This window comes from Ornithodoros turicata, chromosome 1, assembly GCF_037126465.1.
Source record: "Ornithodoros turicata isolate Travis chromosome 1, ASM3712646v1, whole genome shotgun sequence".
NCBI classification, from domain to species: domain Eukaryota; kingdom Metazoa; phylum Arthropoda; class Arachnida; order Ixodida; family Argasidae; genus Ornithodoros; species Ornithodoros turicata.
In genome coordinates, this window is record NC_088201.1 from 206,750,510 (window position 1) to 206,770,468 (window position 19,959).

General features: G+C 46.0%; 1 protein-coding gene and 2 long non-coding RNA genes across 3 annotated transcripts in view; 1 reads left to right on the plus strand and 2 right to left on the minus strand.

The window, feature by feature from the left end:
• The window catches only part of LOC135378997 (uncharacterized), a 355,209-nt gene that overhangs the window by 285,133 nt on the left and 50,117 nt on the right, over nucleotides 1–19,959 (plus strand). Inside the window, exon 13 of the mRNA XM_064612222.1 lies at nucleotides 13,196–13,317. Coding sequence (XP_064468292.1) covers nucleotides 13,196–13,317 — 122 coding nt within the window. The remainder of the gene's footprint in view (nucleotides 1–13,195; nucleotides 13,318–19,959) is intronic.
• LOC135378999 (uncharacterized) lies at nucleotides 1,152–8,483 on the minus strand. Its single transcript, XR_010418664.1, has 3 exons — nucleotides 7,582–8,483; nucleotides 7,421–7,497; nucleotides 1,152–1,209 (listed from the first exon to the last, which is right to left on the minus strand). It is a non-coding gene; the product is annotated as an uncharacterized LOC135378999 (long non-coding RNA).
• LOC135379000 (uncharacterized) overlaps nucleotides 13,742–19,959 on the minus strand; it is a 33,525-nt gene continuing 27,307 nt past the window's right edge. The window contains exon 3 of the long non-coding RNA XR_010418665.1: nucleotides 13,742–13,819. This is a non-coding gene — a long non-coding RNA (uncharacterized LOC135379000). The remainder of the gene's footprint in view (nucleotides 13,820–19,959) is intronic.

Here is a 19,959-nt window from a genome sequence, read left to right on the forward strand (position 1 = left end):
GTAATACCTTCACCTCAAATACCCTTACCATTAGAGCGTGTCAAAGTTGGCCCGCATAAGCGGTTCCGTCCTCACATCGACCTCGAGTTCGCAGGCAAGAAAGGACGTTTAAGCCATAAGTCTGAAATTTAAGTTAAATGATTGGCAAATATCCACACTACAACAAACACGCGTGACACTTTGTGCATTTTAATTAGTTTCACCAATAGAGCGCGTTAAAGCTGGCCCGCACGACGATTCCGCGTCGGGCAGACCTCTATCAATGAAAATTTGAAGAGTTTCGCATTGATAGGGAACAAAGGACGTTTAAGCTACAGGTCCGAAATTTATGGTGAATGTTTTACATGTATCATCACTACAACAAACACGCCTGGTAATTCCTTCACCTTAAATACCCTTACCATTAGAGCCCGTCAAAGTTGACCGGCATAAGTGGTTCCGTCGTCACATCGATTTCGATTTCGCAGGCAAGAAAGGACGTTTAAGCCATAAGTCCAAAATTTATGTTAAATGAGTGACAAACATCCACACTACAACAAACACGCGTGACACTTTGTGCATTTTAATTAGTTTCACCAATAGAGCGCGTTAAAGCTGGCCCGCACGACGATTCCTGTCAGGTCGACCTCTATGAATGAAAATTTGAAGAGTTTCGCCTTGATAGGGAACAAAGGACGTTTAAGCTTTAGGTCCGAAATTTATGGTAAATGTTTTACATGTATCAACACTACAACAAACACGCGTGGTAATACCTTCACCTCAAATTCCCTTACCATTAGAGCGCGTCAAAGTTGACCCGCATAAGCGGTTCCGTCCTCACATCGACCTCGAGTTCGCAGGCAAGAAAGGACGTTTAAGCCATAAGTCTGAAATTTAAGTTAAATGATTGACAAACATCCACACTACAACAAACACGCGTGACACTTTGTGCATTTTAATTAGTTTCACCAATAGAGCGCGTTAAAGCTGGCCCGCACGACGATTCCGTGTCAGGTCGACCTCTATCAAAGAAAATTTGAAGAGTTTGGCCTTGATAGGGAACAAAGGACGTTTAAGCTATAGGTCCGAAATTTATGGTAAATGTTTTAAATGTATCAACGCTACAACAAACACGCGTGGTAATACCTTCACCTCAAATACCCTTACCATTAGAGCGTGTCAAAGTTGGCCCGCATGAGCGGTTCCGTCGTGACATCCACCTCGAGTTCGCTGGCAAGAAAGGACGTTCAAGCCATCAGTCCGAAATTTATTTTAAATGGTTGACAAACATCCACAGTACAACTAACACGCGTGACACTTTGTGCATTTTAATTAGTTTCACCAATAGAGCGCGTTAAAGCTGGCCCGCACGACGATTCCGCGTCGGGTAGACCTCTATGAATGAAAATTTGAAGAGTTCGCCTTGATAGGGAACAAAGGACGTTTGAGCTGCAGGTCCGAAACTTATGGTAAAGGGTTTACATGTATCAACGCTACAACAAACACGCGTGGTAATACCTTCACCTCAAATACCATTACCATTAGAGCGCGTCAAAGTTGACCCGCATAAGCGGTTCCGTCCTCACATCGACCTCGAGTTCGCAGGCAAGAAAGGACGTTTAAGCCATAAGTCCGAAATTTAAGTTAAATGATTGACAAATATCCACACTACAACAAACACGCGTGACACTTTGTGCATTTTAATTAGTTTCACCAATAGAGCGCGTTAAAGCCGGCCCGCACGACGATTCCGCGTCGGGTAGACCTCTATCAAAGAAAATTTGAAGAGTTGCGCCTTGATAGGGAACAAATGACGTTTAAGCTACAGGTCCGGAATTTTTGGTAAATGTTTTAAATGTATCAACGCTACAACAAACACGCGTGGTAATACCTTCACCTCAAATACCCTTACCATTAGAGCGCGTCAAAGTTGATCCGCATAAGCGGTTCCATCGTCACATCGACCTCGAGTTCGCAGGCGAGAAAGGACGTTTAAGCCATAAGTCCGAAATTTAAGTTAAATGATTGCCAAATATCCACACTACAACAAACACGCGTGACACTTTGTGCATTTTAATTAGTTTCACCAATAGAGCGCGTTAAAGCTGGCACGCACGACGATTCCGTGTCAGGTCGACCTCTATGAATGAAAATTTGAAGAGTTTCGCCTTGATAGGGAACAAAGGACGTTTAAGCTTTAGGTCCGAAAATTATGGTAAATGTTTTAAATGTATCAACGCTACAACAAACACTCGTGGTAATACCTTCACCTCAAATACCCTTACCATTAGAGCGTGTCAAAGTTGGCCCGCATGAGCGGTTCCGTCGTGACATCGACCTCGAGTTCGCAGGCAAGAAAGGACGTTCAAGCCATCAGTCCGAAATTTATGTTAAATGATTGACAAACATCCACAGTACAACAAACACGCGTGACACTTTGTGCATTTTAATTAGTTTCACCAATAGAGCGCGTTAAAGCTGGCCCGCACGACGATTCCGCGTCGGGTAGACCTCTATGAATGAAAATTTGAAGAGTTCGCCTTGATAGGAAACAAAGGACGTGTAAGCTACAGGTCCGAAACTTATGGTAAATGTTTTACATGTATCAACGCTACAACAAACACGCGTGGTAATACCTTCACCTCAAATTCCCTTACCATTAGAGCGCGTCAAAGTTGACCCGCATAAGCGGTTCCGTCCTCACATCGACCTCGAGTTCGCACGCAAGAAAGGACGTTTAAGCCATAAGTCTGAAATTTAAGTTAAATGATTGGCAAATATCCACACTACAACAAACACGCGTGACACTTTGTGCATTTTAATTAGTTTCACCAATAGAGCGCGTTAAAGCTGGCCCGCACGACGATTCCGCGTCGGGTAGACCTCTATCAAAGAAAATTTGAAGAGTTTCGCCTTGATAGGGAACAAAGGACGTTTAAGCTACAGGTCCGGAATTTTTGGTAAATGTTTTAAATGTATCAACGCTACAACAAACACGCGTGGTAATACCTTCACCTCAAATACCCTTACCATTAGAGCGCGTCAAAGTTGATCCGCATAAGCGGTTCCATCGTCACGTCGACCTCGAGTTCGCAGGCGAGAACGGACGTTTAAGCCATAAGTCCGAAATTTAAGTTAAATGATTGACAAATATCCACACTACAACAAACACGCGTGACACTTTGTGCATTTTAATTAGTTTCACCAATAGAGCGCGTTAAAGCTGGCACGCACGACGATTCCGTGTCAGGTAGACCTCTATCAATGAAAATTTGAAGAGTTTCGCATTGATAGGGAACAAAGGACGTTTAAGCTACAGGTCCGAAATTTATGGTGAATGTTTTACATGTATCAACACTACAACAAACACGCCTGGTAATTCCTTCACCTTAAATACCCTTACCATTAGAGGGCGTCAAAGTTGACCCGCATAAGCGGTTGCGTCGTCACATCGATTTCGATTTCGCAGGCAAGAAAGGACGTTTAAGCCATAAGTCCGAAGTTGATGTTAAATGATTGACAAACATCCACACTACAACAAACACGCGTGACACTTTGTGCATTTTAATTAGTTTCACCAATAGAGCGCGTTAAAGCTGGCCCGCACGACGATTCCTGTCAGGTCGACCTCTATGAATGAAAATTTGAAGAGTTTCGCCTTGATAGGGAACAAAGGACGTTTACGCTTTAGGTCCGAAATTTATGGTAAATGTTTTACATGTATCTACACTACAACAAACACGCCTGGTAATTCCTTCATCTTAAATACCCTTACCATTAGAGCGCGTCAAAGTTGACCCGCATAAGCGGTTGCGTCGTCACATCGATTTCGATTTCGCAGGCAAGAAAGGAGGTTTAAACCATAAGTCCGAAATTTATGTTAAATGATTGACAAACATCCACACTACAACAAACACGCGTGGTAATACCTTCACCTTAAATACCCTTACATTAGAGCGCGTCAAAGTTGACCGGCATAAGTGGTTCCGTCGTCACATCGATTTCGATTTCGCAGGCAAGAAAGGACGTTTAAGCCATAAGTCCAAAATTTATGTTAAATGAGTGACAAACATCCACACTACAACAAACACGCGTGACACTTTGTGCATTTTAATTAGTTTCACCAATAGAGCGCGTTAAAGCTGGCCCGCACGACGATTCCGCGTCGGGTAGACCTCTATCAAAGAAAGTTTGAAGAGTTTCGCCTTGATAGGGAACAAAGGACGTTTAAGCTACAGGTCCGGAATTTTTGGTAAATGTTTCAAATGTATCAACGCTACAACAAACACGCGTGGTAATACCTTCACCTCAAATACCCTTACCATTAGAGCGCGTCAAAGTTGACCCGCATAAGCGGTTCCGTCGTCACATCGACCTCGAGTTCGCAGGCAAGAAAGAACGTTCAAGCCATAAGTCCGAAATTTATGTTAAATGATTGACAAACATCCACACTACAACAAACACGCGTGACACTTTGTGCATTTGAAATAGTTCACCAATAGAGCGCGTTAAAGCTGCCCGCACAACGATTCCGTGTCAGGTCGACCTCTATGAATGAAAATTTGAAGAGTTTCGCCTTGATAGGGAACAAATGACGTTTAAGCTACAGGTCTGAAACTTATTGTATATGTTTTACATGTATCAACGCTAACACAAACACGCGTGGTAATACCTTCACCTTAAATACCCTTACCATTAGAGCGCGTCAAAGTTGACCCGCATAAGCGGTTCCGTCGTCACACCGATTTCGAGTTCGCAGGCAAGAAAGGACGTTTAAGCAATAAGTGCGAAATTTATGGTAAATTATTGACAAACATCCACACTACAACAAACACGCGTGACGTTTTGTGCATTTTAATTAGCTTCCCCAATAGAGCGAGTTAAAGCTGGCCCGGACGACGATTCCGTGTCAGGTCGACCTCTATGAATGAAAATTTGAAGAGTTTCGCCTTGATAGGGAACAAAGGACGTTTAAGCTACAGGCCCGAAACTTATGGTAAATGTCTTACATGTATCAACGCTACAACAAACACGCGTGGTAATACCTTCACCTTAAATATCCTTACCATTAGAGCGCGTCAAAGTTGACCCGCATAAGCGGTTCCGTCGTCACACCGATTTCGAGTTCGCAGGCAAGAAAGGACGTTTAAGCAATAAGTGCGAAATTTATGGTAAATTATTGACAAACATCCACACTACAACAAACACGCGTGACGTTTTGTGCATTTTAATTAGTTTCCCCAATAGAGCGAGTTAAAGCTGGCCCGGACGACGATTCCGTGTCAGGTCGACCTCTATCAATGAAAATTTGAAGAGTTTCGCCTTGATAGGGAACAAAGGACGTTTAAGCTACAGGCCCGAAACTTATGGTAAATGTCTTACATGTATCAACGCTACAACAAACACGCGTGGTAATAACTTCACCTTAAATATCCTTACCATTAGAGCGCGTCAAAGTTGACCCGCATAAGCGGTTCCATCGCCACATCGATTTCGAGTTCGCAGGAAAGAAAGGACGTTTAAACCATAAGTTCAAAATTTATGTTAAATGATTGATAGTAATCTACATTACAACAAACACAAGTGGTATAGTGCAAAACAAGTATTTTTATAATGGTGAAGTAAGTCGGAGTGCAAGGGAAAGTCATCTGCTATTCACAGTGCCACACTATTAAGTGCACAGGCGATCGCACAGCATTAGGGCAACTAAATCAAACCGAACACCATGCAGTATGATATAGATCCAGTACGGCATTAAGCCAAAACTGTGACGCTCTCGCCTTGCGGTTACTCTCAGAACTACCTCTAGAAAAAGAAAAAAAAAACGAAAAAAGAAAGAGAAACCGAAACAAGAAAACCGAGCAACCGAGTCGAGCGCAGATCAAAACACGGCTATCGAAAGCAGTCACCAACATCTTTACCACTGAGCCAACACTAACCGTACCTACTGCCCTCAGGAATTAAGATACAGAAGCTTCGGAAGCCACATCGAGCTTGTCAACACTTCTTTGGTCGTGGGAACAAAATTGGAGCGTCAAACAGCTGCGCACAAAGCTGCAAATTGTACAAAACAAATTCAACTTTCATGCCCAACATGCACATTTTCTGGAGAACCCATTTTTTTGGCCAAGTGCCACAAAATAGCACACCAGTACATTATGCCATGAAGCCAACACGGCGAAAATAAGTCCTCCAGGAACAAAACTGTGACGCTCTTGCGCTTCCATTCCACTAGTGCACCATCGAAAGGCCTCTCACAGCAACACCGATGTGTGGACATTTCTTTCCAAAGCTCAGCGTCAACAGATATTCTAACAAAACCAGATGAAGTGCATTGCTTCAATGGTGGGCAGCGAGTACGCCGGTCAAGCCAACTTTAAGAAACCATGTCCCGCATTTCTGGGAATGATAGTAAAACTTCTGCTTTATCCCCGGCTGCTCAATTGCCGAAAAGAAAAGCGCATCGAAGACGCGGGGAGACGAGTAAGTAACCCACTCTTGTTTTACCTTTCTGTACCCCTCATCGACCTCGATGCTGGGGACAACCGTCGTATCACAAAGAATCCAACACCTGTCTGACCACACAGCATGCACAACAAATGTAGTTGGGGGCATTTCACCCTAAACCAACGATAAACGCATGCTTCTTCGTAAAAATCAAGCAGGCGTGGTTAAAGCGCAATTTTTACTTGTTTTTTTCGACGATTTTGAGTTGCAATACTGCGCATAGTTTTCGTTGGACCTCTAGGGCGCTTATCCGTGGAGGACTTCGTATTGCTGTAAAAAGAAAGTGAGGCTGCGTGGCTATTTTCGAAGTTCAATTGACTAAAATCAATTTCCCGCAATTAAAAACTGTCCAATGCCTTCCTCTATGGTGGCAGATGTTTCCAGAACTGGTAATTACCGAAAGTTCCGCAGTGCTCCAGCGCCTACATCGCCAGTTCCAATTGTTTTATCGCGTTACATGAAGCACCCTGTATATGTGCTACATATTAAAACATAAATGAGCCCTGCAGCACGAACAAACTTCTAGCGTGACCTCCCAGGGTGCATATTAACTGCAGTGAGCCTAATTAGGTGCTCCAATTCTAGCCAAACTATAGCTACTCCTAAAATGAATAATTCAAACATTGAGCTAACTCTGATATCGTATACGGCTCCAGTTGTAGGGTCCAATGCCGGTAACCTAGGGTTAGTGATAGAATCTACCTAGAATAAATAATTTTATCTTTATCTGCAAACAAATATATGTATTCAGTAAAACCCTCTATATTAACCTAATGTATGCATGTTTGCGCATAATCTTTGTATGCGCCTTCATGTTCATTATGACAGAGGTTGCACAATGGCTCAGATAGGTGTATAAATACTCCACATATCTTGGAGACCCACCCACCCCTCCTCAGCAAAATAGATCTACAGCACAAAGAACACTGCTTACCAACTTCTTGATGACTCCACCTGGCTTCTTTCTCAGCAGTGGTGGCAGGAAGCGGAACATAGCACTGACCAGGGCACCTAATGCGATGGGCAAATTACAATGGCGACTAAATATTCTGAAGGGACACTCCTGTAATTTACACAATAAATGCAGTATCATACCTTCAACACAGAGCCACTGCTTTCTGACCAGCAGACAACTCCATAAATAACCACAGCAGAAGGTGCAGACAACTTCATAAATAACCACTGGGGAGAACCAGGTATTCGCATGGTGTACCGAAGAACTATCTGAACAGCTACAGTAGAAAATGATGAGGTGAGGATTGCATATGCATTTAAGTTTTGCAAAGCGGGTGCCAAGATCAACTGCAACGAAACCACGGCTCCAGCTCCCTCCTCCCATGTATGGGTGTTGCTACGCGGTTGCTGCGCCTCCATTTCAAAGGCAAGGAGCTGGAAAAAGACAGATACTTAATGCATGAAGAGATAATACGCAATCTGACTTGACGCGGTGTTCTGAAGTACAGCTCACATGAAACTGTATACTTAGCAGAGATGCATGCTTCACACACACACAAAAGAAAAGCCTTCCATACGAACAAAACGTGCACAAAATCATAACATAGCTGTATCCACTGCCATGAGGGTCATACGCCAAATTATGCAAAGGATAAATACAATAATACAAGCATAAAATGCTGACCGTGGGAACAGCAGGGGGTTCAACCATCTCAGGAAAAAGAGGTGCAGGGATACGGGAGGAGATGTGCGGCAGCTGCAGGGATGCAGGCGCCATTCTAAGTAGTAAAGTAGTACTGTCATGTATCACTTCCATGAAATACACCAGAGTGAGATACACACATGCTGTGAAGTCGAGGGGGAAGCTTGCCTGCATTTTCTCGACATGTGTTCAATATTGGAGAAATATCATATCTCTCTTCTATCTATCTCTATATTGTACCTGGTGATATTCTATACGTTGAGGTACTCTGTGCGGGTTTGTAGTAGCACATAACGCCCAAGTCATATTCTGGGCGCGAATCTGTGAACGTGATGAATCACTTAATTTTCACATTAATATTTTGCTATTCAAGCAACTGGATTATATAAAAATCGGACATTATGTGAAAATTCCGTCCTGAGTTGAACTGCGCAAATTATCCTACCACTCTGCCTTTCACCTGAATAATGGAAAGGCAGACCAAAGGCAGACAAGCACATTCGAAAAACGGGGGGAGAAAAAACAACTGATTTGTATGCTCAATGACACAGCAACATGCAGGCAGACGCGACAGTGTTTCAATATATTTTAAACCTGTGCGTTTGTACGGTCGACGTGTACGTGCACTTTTGTGCGGGTGGCGAACGCCACACAGCTCGTTATCACGTATCTTCAACGACAAAGCATTCCAAAAGCACATCAAACATAAAGCGTAATCCCTTAGACGCACACTCTTCCTCGCACAGCACAACTGTCCCTGTATTCATTGTGCAAACCGCACAATGCGCAGAAACCGCATGCAATACAACGAAATCAGAGATTCATTTACCTGCATCAGCAGTTTGTCCATTACGCTATCGAAAGCTTGAGCCCCGTAATGCCTCCTTCACGTCATCTGCACGGTGATCGCCTCCCACTGAGATTTCGCTTCGTCGAGGACTCGTATTTCACAAACACAGTGACACTCGTGCTATCCTCACGCAAACGTCCCGCGAAAATGATGAACGAAAAGCTAGAAAACTATAATACCATGTGCAAGCACCATCGCGTGTTTCTGCGTGTTTCGAATCCGTTGACGAGACCGGAACTGTGGAGTGGCAAATCCCGGACCCGGAGCCTCGAATATGAGTGGGGAGGCGAATTATGCGTGTATATGTATGTTTTCACTTTTTCGTGTTACTTTTCCATTGTCTAAGAGGTGCACAATCATTGTTTGTACATGGCACATTAGCACAGCAAACTTTTCACCTATGCGTTTTACTGCGTGCGAGCAGCTGTTTCACGCAGTCTTACGTTTTGAGGGCACTGTTGGCGGCTCCACGGGTCCACTCTCCTCCTCTTCTCGCAGGCGGCAGATTCTGCTCGAAGGTGCGCGAGAAGGTAGGGGGGAGTCGTTGCCGGAGAAACTGCGAAAGGGGGTCAGGTGCGCATTTGACGCCTCGCAAATCCCGTTTTTTCTTAGAGTGTACAAATAACTCAATCCTCCGCAGGATTGCGTAGTCCCATAAACACGTGTGACCTGCTTGACTATTGAAATGCAGGGATCTCACGTGATGTTTGGCTTGCCAAGGTCAATTCAACTACAAAAAAAAAAAAAAATGAAAGAAAGAAGAGGGCCCCCACAAACGCCAATTCTTCCGTTTCGTCCCTTTGTCGACTGCATCTGATGATATCTTGGTGTTGTTATCTTAGCTCGTCTGACTTTCTCGACTCTGCGCAAAGTCCAAATGTTATATTTCGTGTGACCTGGCTTATTTATATTCACCTGCTGCTTTGTCTTTGGTGCTCATTTCTCACGCTAGGATATTATGCAGACGGAATGTATTTATGACGGAATGCTTGTATTTTAGTGACTATGCAGGATTAGTGTTTTCACTTTGCGTCAGCGTGCAAGTATCTAAATTTATTTGTTGCAACAAACATTAACCGGATAAATCCTTCGAAACCTAGACAAGATAAGCCGTGCAGCAGACCTTTGCATTTGTCTTTCTTTCTTTTCTTTTTTTTCTTGGATAGCGTGGACGTGCAAGGATCCGAGAATACAGATGCTTACCCTAAATAAGGCGGAAGTAATGTTTTGATTGATTGATTTGTAAAAGACAAAAATTAGATGTGAGTCCCGAGCTATTCCCGTGCCCAGAAGAAGCACATGCTGTCGGCTGCTCGCAACGTGAGGCCACTTTCAATATGTGTAGTTCGTCAGATACTTCCCCACTGTTCTGTTCAGCTGTGTTGTTTGTAAAAGGCAAAGGACTTCAAATGACCAGTGATCTCCCCTCTTCGGCTGAACAAATCAATAAAATAAATGAAAAAGCATGGGAAACTGATTGCCTGCCGCGTATCCTCGAATCAAAAGTTACAGAAAAATAGGTGCTTACGACGCACTCCACGGAGCTTAGAACTCCCTCCCAACAAACGTCTTTCGAACAAACGGCGTCGATCAAACCGCTTTGGATCGGACGGCATTCGACCAAACGACGTTCGATGAAATGGGCGCACACCCACGTCTCCCAACTATCCCAACAAGTGAGGAGAGCGAATGATAACACTCCGTCGACTGTTGATGTGTTTCATCATCTATCCACAACTGTACCCCTGTATTTTGGCCGCGCAGTCGCCTGCGGGACCATTTTTCCGCCCGCACAACCACGAACCATTTTTTCCGCGACTATTTTTTCTTACACCCAATTGAATACGAATAAATCAAGCGACTCCTTGAATAACCATACTGCATACATATGCAGCGTATGTTGGAATACAAACATGTACGGCGTGTATGCACAGTTACATAGCTGATATCGCGCACGCTCTGTTTTTATCCCCTCCCTGTCCCGGCCTTACGTATGCAGCTTCGATACTATTATAGTATGTTCAGTTTGGAAGAAACATCAATTCGATTCGGAATTCGAGCATTGGATTTCATATATGATTCGAAAATGAAACAGAACACACGATTACTCGCTTCGGTGTTCCGAAAATTCAAATATGCACAATGTCCTAGTAAAAGGCGAAGTCCGAAGTCTACCTGTGCACGCGTTGCAAAAGCGGATATTCCTCAGGTGACATTTTTTCCCGGGTACACTTCTTCAGGGAACGTTTTTTTTTTCGGGAACATTTCTTGCCGGGATAATTTTTGGGGAACGTTTTTTCCTGGACCCAACCGAACCTGGACACTTACGAGCATTTTATGAGATATTCATCTAGGACATTAGTCAAACGTCATGTTTGTGTGTGAGGCTACATATTTCACTCTGTAGGGTGAAAAATAAAAAGACCGAGAACTCGGAAGACCGAACTATCGAAAGCCAGAAGCCACCAAGCAATGAAAATTATATAGTCGAAAAGTTACATCGGCTACATAAGGCAGTTCCACAACGTTGCGCTCTGGAGAGGTATTGCGAATTAATGTGCAAAACGCCTTTTATGCATTTAAAATAACGTTGTATGATCTTGTCCAGCGCCTGGCGCTTTTTGGCACAATCTCTCGTGTACTGATCTTGTAGCTGTGGATAGAGAAAGAGCTTCTTTTGAAAAAGTTATTTTAAAAAGTGAATGTCTACCTGGATTCTTTCTCAATGTTTTATTCTTAAACTATTTATTTCGCAGATATCCTCTTAGAATTCCTCATTTTTCGGCCCCGCCATAATTGAGTCTTCGGCTCTTTGATATTATATCATTAATAAAAAAACGAAAACCGCCTTTCAGTTACAACACATGGGGAGAGCAAATGATAACACCGCTCCGTCTCTCTATGCCTCACCTCCCCCAACTCTACCATGCTTTTTTACCTGCATGCGATGCGAGACGAACCTTGTGTATGTCCATCGGCAGGCCCTGTAGCAAAGCTTTCCTGGTCTTTATACCGCCTATTCTTCCTATTCTCAAGGCTTTACCATTATTTTACAACAACCTACCTTTTATCGACCTACCGCGTACGACCAATCGACCTACCGCGGATTTTCTGAGAGAGGTTTCACGACCTCAATTTGGCGCTTCCGCTGCCGAGGAAACCCCTTCTGGGATATGGTGCCAGAACAGTGACTGCATTCCGCGGAATGATATCAAGTTGTGAACTGGAGGCATGGACAGACATGGCACTGACATCAAGATATGCAAGTGAGAATTCCGTGTAAATGCTGCTGATTACATTTCACGTACGTGCTACAGTAAACAAGCTAAAAACTTCCAAAAGCGACCTAACTTACAAACTTTTTGCAGCTCTCGAAATGATTTTAGAAATACCTGAAAAAAATGCAAATATCTTCAATACGAATTGTTTGAAATTCGAAAATCTATCGAACACTGCCATTTTTGTTCCAATCGGTTCAGTATTAGCAGCAAAACATCGCATTGTTTCGCCCATGAAGAATACATGGGACCGCCGGAGGTAGTATCCCCTCTTAGCAGTTTCACTTGTTGGCTTGTATTAACTTCCTACATCGGGGCGATGTTCTGATCGATGGCGATCGATCGATGAGGATCGATGTTCCACGTAGAGCAGGGACACCGCACGCTCTGAAAAATATTTTTGTCGTCAAAAACGTGGCAGCACCACTAATATATATTGGACTCCCATTGTAATTGTCACGCAATTTAAGCGTCCTTGCGAGTGTAAATACTCCAGGGTGTTGTCAAATGCTGCGGTGCATGAAAAACCTATAAAAAACGATATCGGAAAGGGTACGCTTTAACAAAACTGTCAAATGTCAGAGCACAGCTCACGTGAGAGTTGATTATGAAACCAATTGATGATGGAAACTCCAAGAAGTAAGTTATAAAAGTACTCAACGGATCTTGCGTGAAATTATCTTCAATAAACACCCTATTGAGCTCCTCTTAAGTACAAGCACAACCTGGTAAAGCTCAACAGAAAACTAAAGGCAATTCTGCATAGAGGCTGAGTTTGGCAATAAAAATTCATTTGATATCTTTCTTGAGCCACGTCAGTTTACATTCATATTCCATTGAGTTTCAGCTGATTCAAAATGAGCTTGATAAGAATGTTTACCACAGCTGAAAACTCTTCTGCATGAAGGTTGGTATCTTTTGCAGGTGCTATCACCAAGTGGTCACATTGAAGACTTTGGGACCTTGGAGGTACAGTCACCCAGAGAGGTGATATGGCGGCTGAAAGGAATAAGCAGACTTTTGAAGGTCGCTCCAGTACAGCTGAGGTATCTTAGAGAGAGTGAGCTGTTCACCCTGAATGGTTATACGTTCAAGCTTAACCTTCTTGTAGAAAAATCTAAAGGTAGAGAGGGGTTATGGGTAGCGGTTGGGATAAACCTGGCGCGGGGTTCCAATGACGACTCCCTGTCATGGCCATTCAATACGCCGTACAACATCTCCCTGAAACATCCGAAGGACAACCTCATGGACTTACGCAGTGGGGTTACACGCCCTCAAAGCGATGACGTCTCGTATCAGAAACCCACATCTAGCTTTAATATCGGTCACAAAGTCACATTGTTACCTTTGGAAAACCTCGAACCAAATGGATATGTGCAAGACGATTCCTTGACGATGTCACTTCAGCTTTATTTTTGAAGTTATTCTATGTTGCTCGCGGTGTGATGGATAGACTCCATGGCAGTTGTTTGCTGAGTTCGGCCAAACGAGAGGATGAAGCTTTTCTGTATATCCCCTGCGATTTACTAACGTGTACAATAAAGATGTCTGAAAAGAGAACATTGGACGATTTCGTCGTCGTCCAAGATAAATTGAAAACCATCTGGGAAACGTGGTGTACACTAAGACCAGGAAATCTAGATGCGCTTATATTAACAAAATTTTACAGTTTCACCTCCCTCAGCTAAGCATGATATAGAATAAAATAACACAATAAGTCCAGGGAATGAGGCACTCTTTGAAATAAAACTTTAATATACACAAGCTTTCGTGCAGAAACTGCACTTCATCTGGTGAAGATACAAATAAACATGCAGCAGAACCGGGGTATTATAGTCTTACATATGTCTAGTTACCTTATAGCCTTAAACTTTGCATAGCGTTATTTTTGATGAATACAATTAAATATGTAACACTATACAAGAGCTCCTATCATCGTAGACGAGATCCTTATAACGGTAGGTATCAAGATGTGCCAGAATGTTAGAACTGTATGGTGGAAGAGGATGAGTGGTAGCTGCGTGGGGAAGCGTGGTCTGGAAGGAAGGACAACCAGACTGACTGTCGTTGTCAGAAGGAATGCGAAAACGAACTGGCGCGCACAAGCGGCCCCGTGAGCTCGCGTCACATTTATTGCGGTCGTCGTCGACGGGCGGCACTGATAGGTGGCCGCTACAGGGCTCCCCCTCCCCGAAGAAAGGCTGAAGTAGAACAAGACACAGAGAGGGGAGTGGCCCAGGTAACGGTGCGGCGAGGTTTGACGCGAGGTGGGTGAGGGCCGGAGACAGAGGACTCCGTGGCAGGTGCAGCAGAGGTGTCGACCTCCAGGTATGCCGGTTTTACTCTGTTGAGGAAGACCACCTGGGGTCGGGCTTGAATGTCCAGCGTGATGGTCTTGTCGGTGCAAGGCCGCACGCGGAAAGGATCGTCGTAATGGGGTGAAAGGGGCTTGCGGGGGCGTCATGCCGAAGGAAAACGTGCGTGCATGTTTTGAGATCGAGATGGACAAAGAGGGCCGGGGGATTGCGGGTCCTGGGGGAGGTCGGCGAAAGCCGTCGGAACATGCGGTGAAGTAACTCGGCGTATTAAGACTGCCGAGTTTCGGCTTGGGAGTCGAGCCAGAAGTTGCCGGGGAGGTGCAGTGTCGCTCCAAAGACGAGCTCTGCGGCGGAGCAGGAAAGATCTTGCTTCAGGGCAGAAGGAATGCCCAACAACAGAATCGGCAGATGGTCAACCCAGGTGACTTGGGCCTCACGAGCAATAAGAGATGACTTAAGCTGGCGATGGAAGCGCTCTACAATACCGTTGGAGGCCGGATGATAGGCGGTCGTTTTGATGTGGTGAACTCCCAGCAGGGCCATGAGAGCCTTGAAGAGGGCGCTTTGGAATTGCCTGCCCTGGTCGGTCGTAATGCGAGTGGGGTATCCGTAGCGGGCGATCCAGGTAGAGACGATCGCACGAGCTACGGTTTCGGCGGTCATGTCGGCCATGTCGGTCACATTCAGGCCACCGGGTATACTTGTCGAGCATGGTAAGAAGGTACCGATAGGGAGGGTGGTAGGGGGCCGACAATGTCGACATGGAGATGACGGAAGCGGCTGTGCGGCAGGGGAAACGGCCGACGGGCGACTTGGTGTGACAGGTTATTTTGACCCGCTGGCAGGCCATGCAGTATCTTGCCCAGCGTCTCACGTCGGCGCCAGACGAAACGGGAACACAAGAGACGCTGAGTGGCACAGATGCCGGGATGAGCGATGCTGTGTAAGCTCTGCAAGGCTGGGAAACGGAGCGAAGGAGGGAGATACGGGCGAAGCGAATCACCGGAAACGTCGCAGGCGATATCGGAAGGCGCCATGGGGAGAGCTATGTACTTGATCTGGAGGGACGTCTTGCGTTGGCCAGCAGACTCATAATCACGGATATCTCGGTCATTTACCTGTGCTTCCGCGATGGCTTCGAGAGGGACGCCTGAGACACGGACAGCCTCGATGCAGGAAAGGGCGTCCTCTGCTTGGTTTTTAGCACCGTGCACAAAGCGAATGTCCGTGGTGTACTCAGAGATGTAGCACAGGTGACAAAGGGGTCAAATCCGTACTGCTTGAGTATGCGATACAGTGCTTGTAGTATGGGTCTCACTTTGACGTCGTCACTCTCCTTCGAGGAAAGAATGTTTCCGATGGAGGAGGAGGAGGAGGAGGTGGTCACTTCAATTCTCTTGGCCATTGGCGAAAAGGTTCAACACGGCGGGAAGCAGGAGAGGGACCACTGACGAAAGAACGCCCTGTCCTCGCTGCTGAGACAGATAGCGCTTCAAACGTTGTGGATTCTTGCGAATCTTTTTGTAGGCGAGCCGTCGTAAAAAGCGTTTGTGCTTCTTCAAACGCGCGAACGTATCTGGAGCTAGAGCCACCTTTCCGTTCAATACATTGAGGCAAATTTCGGAGAGGTGTTTCATGTCGGACGAGGACGAAAGTCTTAAGACGTCGCGACGGCGTGGAGGGGGTAGAGTGGAGAGTACTTTGAGTAAAGTGAGGTGAGGGCGGAGATTCATTTCGGAGCGTAGATATATTGACGTTCGCCCGGAAAGATATTGCTACGCAACCTGTGATCCTCGTGCGTATAGTTGTGAAGATCCACGAGTAAATATGCGTGGGGCGACGATATCGCTTGTTTATATGCGTCCAGAAAATACTCCAATCTTCTTCTGCCAAATAGCTGTTGGTCGAAATAATGTTCCATCTGGTGCACGCTGCGCACGGTGCGCCACAGGACGACGTAACTAGCGTTGTAGGATATAGTTCTAAAATGGCTACTGTCGAAAAAGATGTTTTGAACGAGTAAGAAGATCGACGCGTTGGCGTGGTGAGAACCCCGAATGAAAAGATCGGTTACCTCCTTCAAGGAACCGGAGTCGGTCATGTGATCGTCGACGATGATCAGCGTTGCGCGCGACGTGTCCCACTCCTGCGGTAGCTCCTTGGTAAATTTTAGGGAGTCCCCGAATTCGTCCTGCATGCTCGGCGAAGCATATTTCTGCACGTAGAATATTTGTGACGGAGGCTTGTCCACCACGTCGTTCAGGTTCCTCAGCACGTTAGCAACAAAAGTAGATTTGCCGCACATGGAGGGGCCGCTTAAGATACAGCGAAAGGGATGACGGAAACGAAAAGGTTCGGGGGAAGACATGTTGCATGCGTACACGTTGCACGAAGAGAAAGAAGAGACTGAGACTCGAAGAGAAATGCATCGCTTTTATTTACACGTTGTCGTCGTCGTCCTCTACATCGGAACTGCGTTCCCAATACAGATTATCCAGGCTAAAGTTGGACTTCTTTTTTGTCAGTCTGTCCGCCCATAAGATGCGGTCGAACGTCTTCATCTTGTCCTGACACATTCCTTGACGCGCTTGCAACCATTCCAGGCGGTGGACTTGAAAGGCTTCCTCCACGATGCCGCGAATAAATTCGCGAAGTTCTTCGTTTTTTGTCTTTTCCTTGCGACGACGAGAAACGCAGGAGAATAAACCACACATGGCGTTTTCCACGTATCGGTCAGAATGATTACGCGAGCGCGGTGCGCGCTGCCTTTATACAGATAAACGCGCGCGCGCAAAGAAACGAGAGTGAAACCGAAACTCAGAAGCCACCCGTCGCCGCTAGGAGCGCGCGCGCGCGCGCAGCAGAGAGTCGAAACCGAAAACACCCGCGGGAGGCGCAGAGGGCGCTAGAAGCGCGCGCGCGCATGCGCGGACGGGTGGAGCAGAGGGCGCGCGCGCATCCATAGCTGCCGCTGCGCGTCGCCTCAGTCAGTTTCTCTCTGGCTGTCGTGGAAAGCAGACGTGCGCTCCCCGCGCTCGCTCAGTTTCTGGCTGGCTGTCGTAGAGAGCAGACGTGTGTTCCCCGCGCTCGCTCGCTTAGTTTCTTCCTGGAAGTCGCCGCGGGGAAAAAGGTGAGTGATTTGACGCGCTCCTTTTCTCGTATGTTTGCCGTGTTTAGCGGTGACCAACGAGTGATTTGACCGCGCTCGTGTTAAGCCTTTTCTCGCATGTTTAGACTTGTTTTGCAGTGTCCAAGCCTGTTGACGCATGTTTAGCGATGTGTGCCCGGTGGTTCCCGCCTTGTGTTAGCTGCGTAGTGTTGTGACGTCGTGGTTAGCCTAAGCGATCGCCCCCGTAAGCCTTTTTCCTCGTATGTTTGCCGTGTTTAGCGGTGACCAACGAGTGATTTGACCGCGCTCGTGTTAAGCCTTTTCTCGCATGTTTAGACTTGTTTTCCGGTGATCAAGCCTTTTGTTCGTGTTGACGCATGTTTAGCGATGTGTGCCCAGTGGTTCCCGCCTTGCGTTAGCTGCATAGTGTTGTGACGCTGTGATTAGGCCTAGTCAATTGCCTTAAGCCTTTTCCCCCGATGTGTATTGATTTCTCCGTGCTGTTTTAGCAGTAGCGGTTAGACCTTTTCTCTGGCATGCCTAGACTTGTTTAGCAGTGCTGCCATTTTTACCTGCCGCTAGTATCTTGTTCTGTCTTTCTCGTCTAGAGCTATGACGGTGGCGCCATCTGGTGTGATGCCTTGCAACTAAGTGGCCACCTGTCGTCGATCTCTGCAACTGCTGGGTGCCAACGACCACCATGGCGGGCGCTGGTCACTCGGGTGTTGCGGAGCGGCTTCTTCGCTGCGGCATCGTTGATTTTCGAATAAATTGTTTCTCTCCACTCTATTTCTATCTTTTTATTTTATTGTCTGCCTCTTTTTTATTTTTTATGGACTCTCATAGTGCACACCGCTCAGCTGGTCTGGACACGAGTTAGACGATCCCCAATTAGTGTGGTGGCTCCCTGGAGGGTGCTGATTAATGTGGGGGGTCCCAGCTAGCTCAGATACTCATCGTTCAATGAGTATCTGTTTCTCTACGTGCAGCCATAGAAGCCATCTTAACTGTAAGTTTGAATTTCAAACACGTCTAGCATCATTTACCTATTTTTTAATGGCTTTTCCCCCTCTTTATAATTCACTGGCTTGCACTGTGGCATTGAGGAGTGCTCGGTCACCCTCCCAGGTGCATATCGCTCGCTGAGTGACCCCTGGTTTGCCAATCCCGAACGATGCGCAGCTACCCAGGGCCGACGAGCCGCAAACACGGCGAAACACGTGTCCTCTGGTGCTGTCGCATCGTTCAATGAGTATCTGTTTCTCTACGTGCAGCCATAGAAGCCATCTTAACTGTAAGTTTGAATTTCAAACACGTCTAGCATCATTTACCTATTTTTTAATGGCTTTTCCCCCTCTTTATATTTATATATATATATATATAAGTTGCAAAAAAGGGAGACGTTAAAAAGTAAAATGGGCAAGGGGTCGACGTTTCGACAGTGGCACTGCCTTCGTGAGGACAAAAAAAAAGCGCAGGACACCCTGACGGGAGGCATCGCGTGCCACGTGACCTTCTGACGCCATCCGCTCAAACATTGCCTGCCGTTGTCCTTTTTTTTTTGTCCTGACGAAGACAGCGCCACTGTCGAAATGTCGACCCCTTGCCCATTTTACTTTTTAAATGGGCAAGTCGAGTAAATCGAGTGCTCAGTCACCCTCCCAGGTGTAAATCGCTCGGTGAGTGACCCCTGGTTTGCCAATCGCGAACGATGCGATTCCGGCATGTATAAGCACCGCGTGAACTGCGAAGGAAACACAAAGAAACAAGGCTCGGAGCCTTCACTACATCACGAGAGCATCGTGCTTTCTATGACTATTCTTTTCAATTTGATTGCTGGGCTACAACCCCCCGCAGGTCGAAAACATTGATGTTGATTTGCATAAGGACCTGTATTTCAAGGTGACGCAATTCAGGTAGCTGTCTAACGGTGCCTGTCGGTGTCTACCGGAAAGGGTATGGAAGGGCTCCAGCTGAGGTGTTGCTAAGTATGCTAGCTGGTCCCATTGTCTGTAGTCTCTTATGCCGACCTGAGGCGGTATCCGTTGGAAAGTGAGGTCTCCTCCGGTTAGCTCATGCTGGGCAGACGACCTTCTTATACAGCAGGCTACATAGCGTTAGTCACGTTACACAGGGCACTTGTCGGATCCGTAAATAAAACGGCCTTAACTGTTTCTGTCATTTGCACCACCGCAGCTGCACTGAAAAAGGAGAAATGGGTAAGGTGGTGTGGCAGTTCAGTAGAATGGTGATGAGGATAA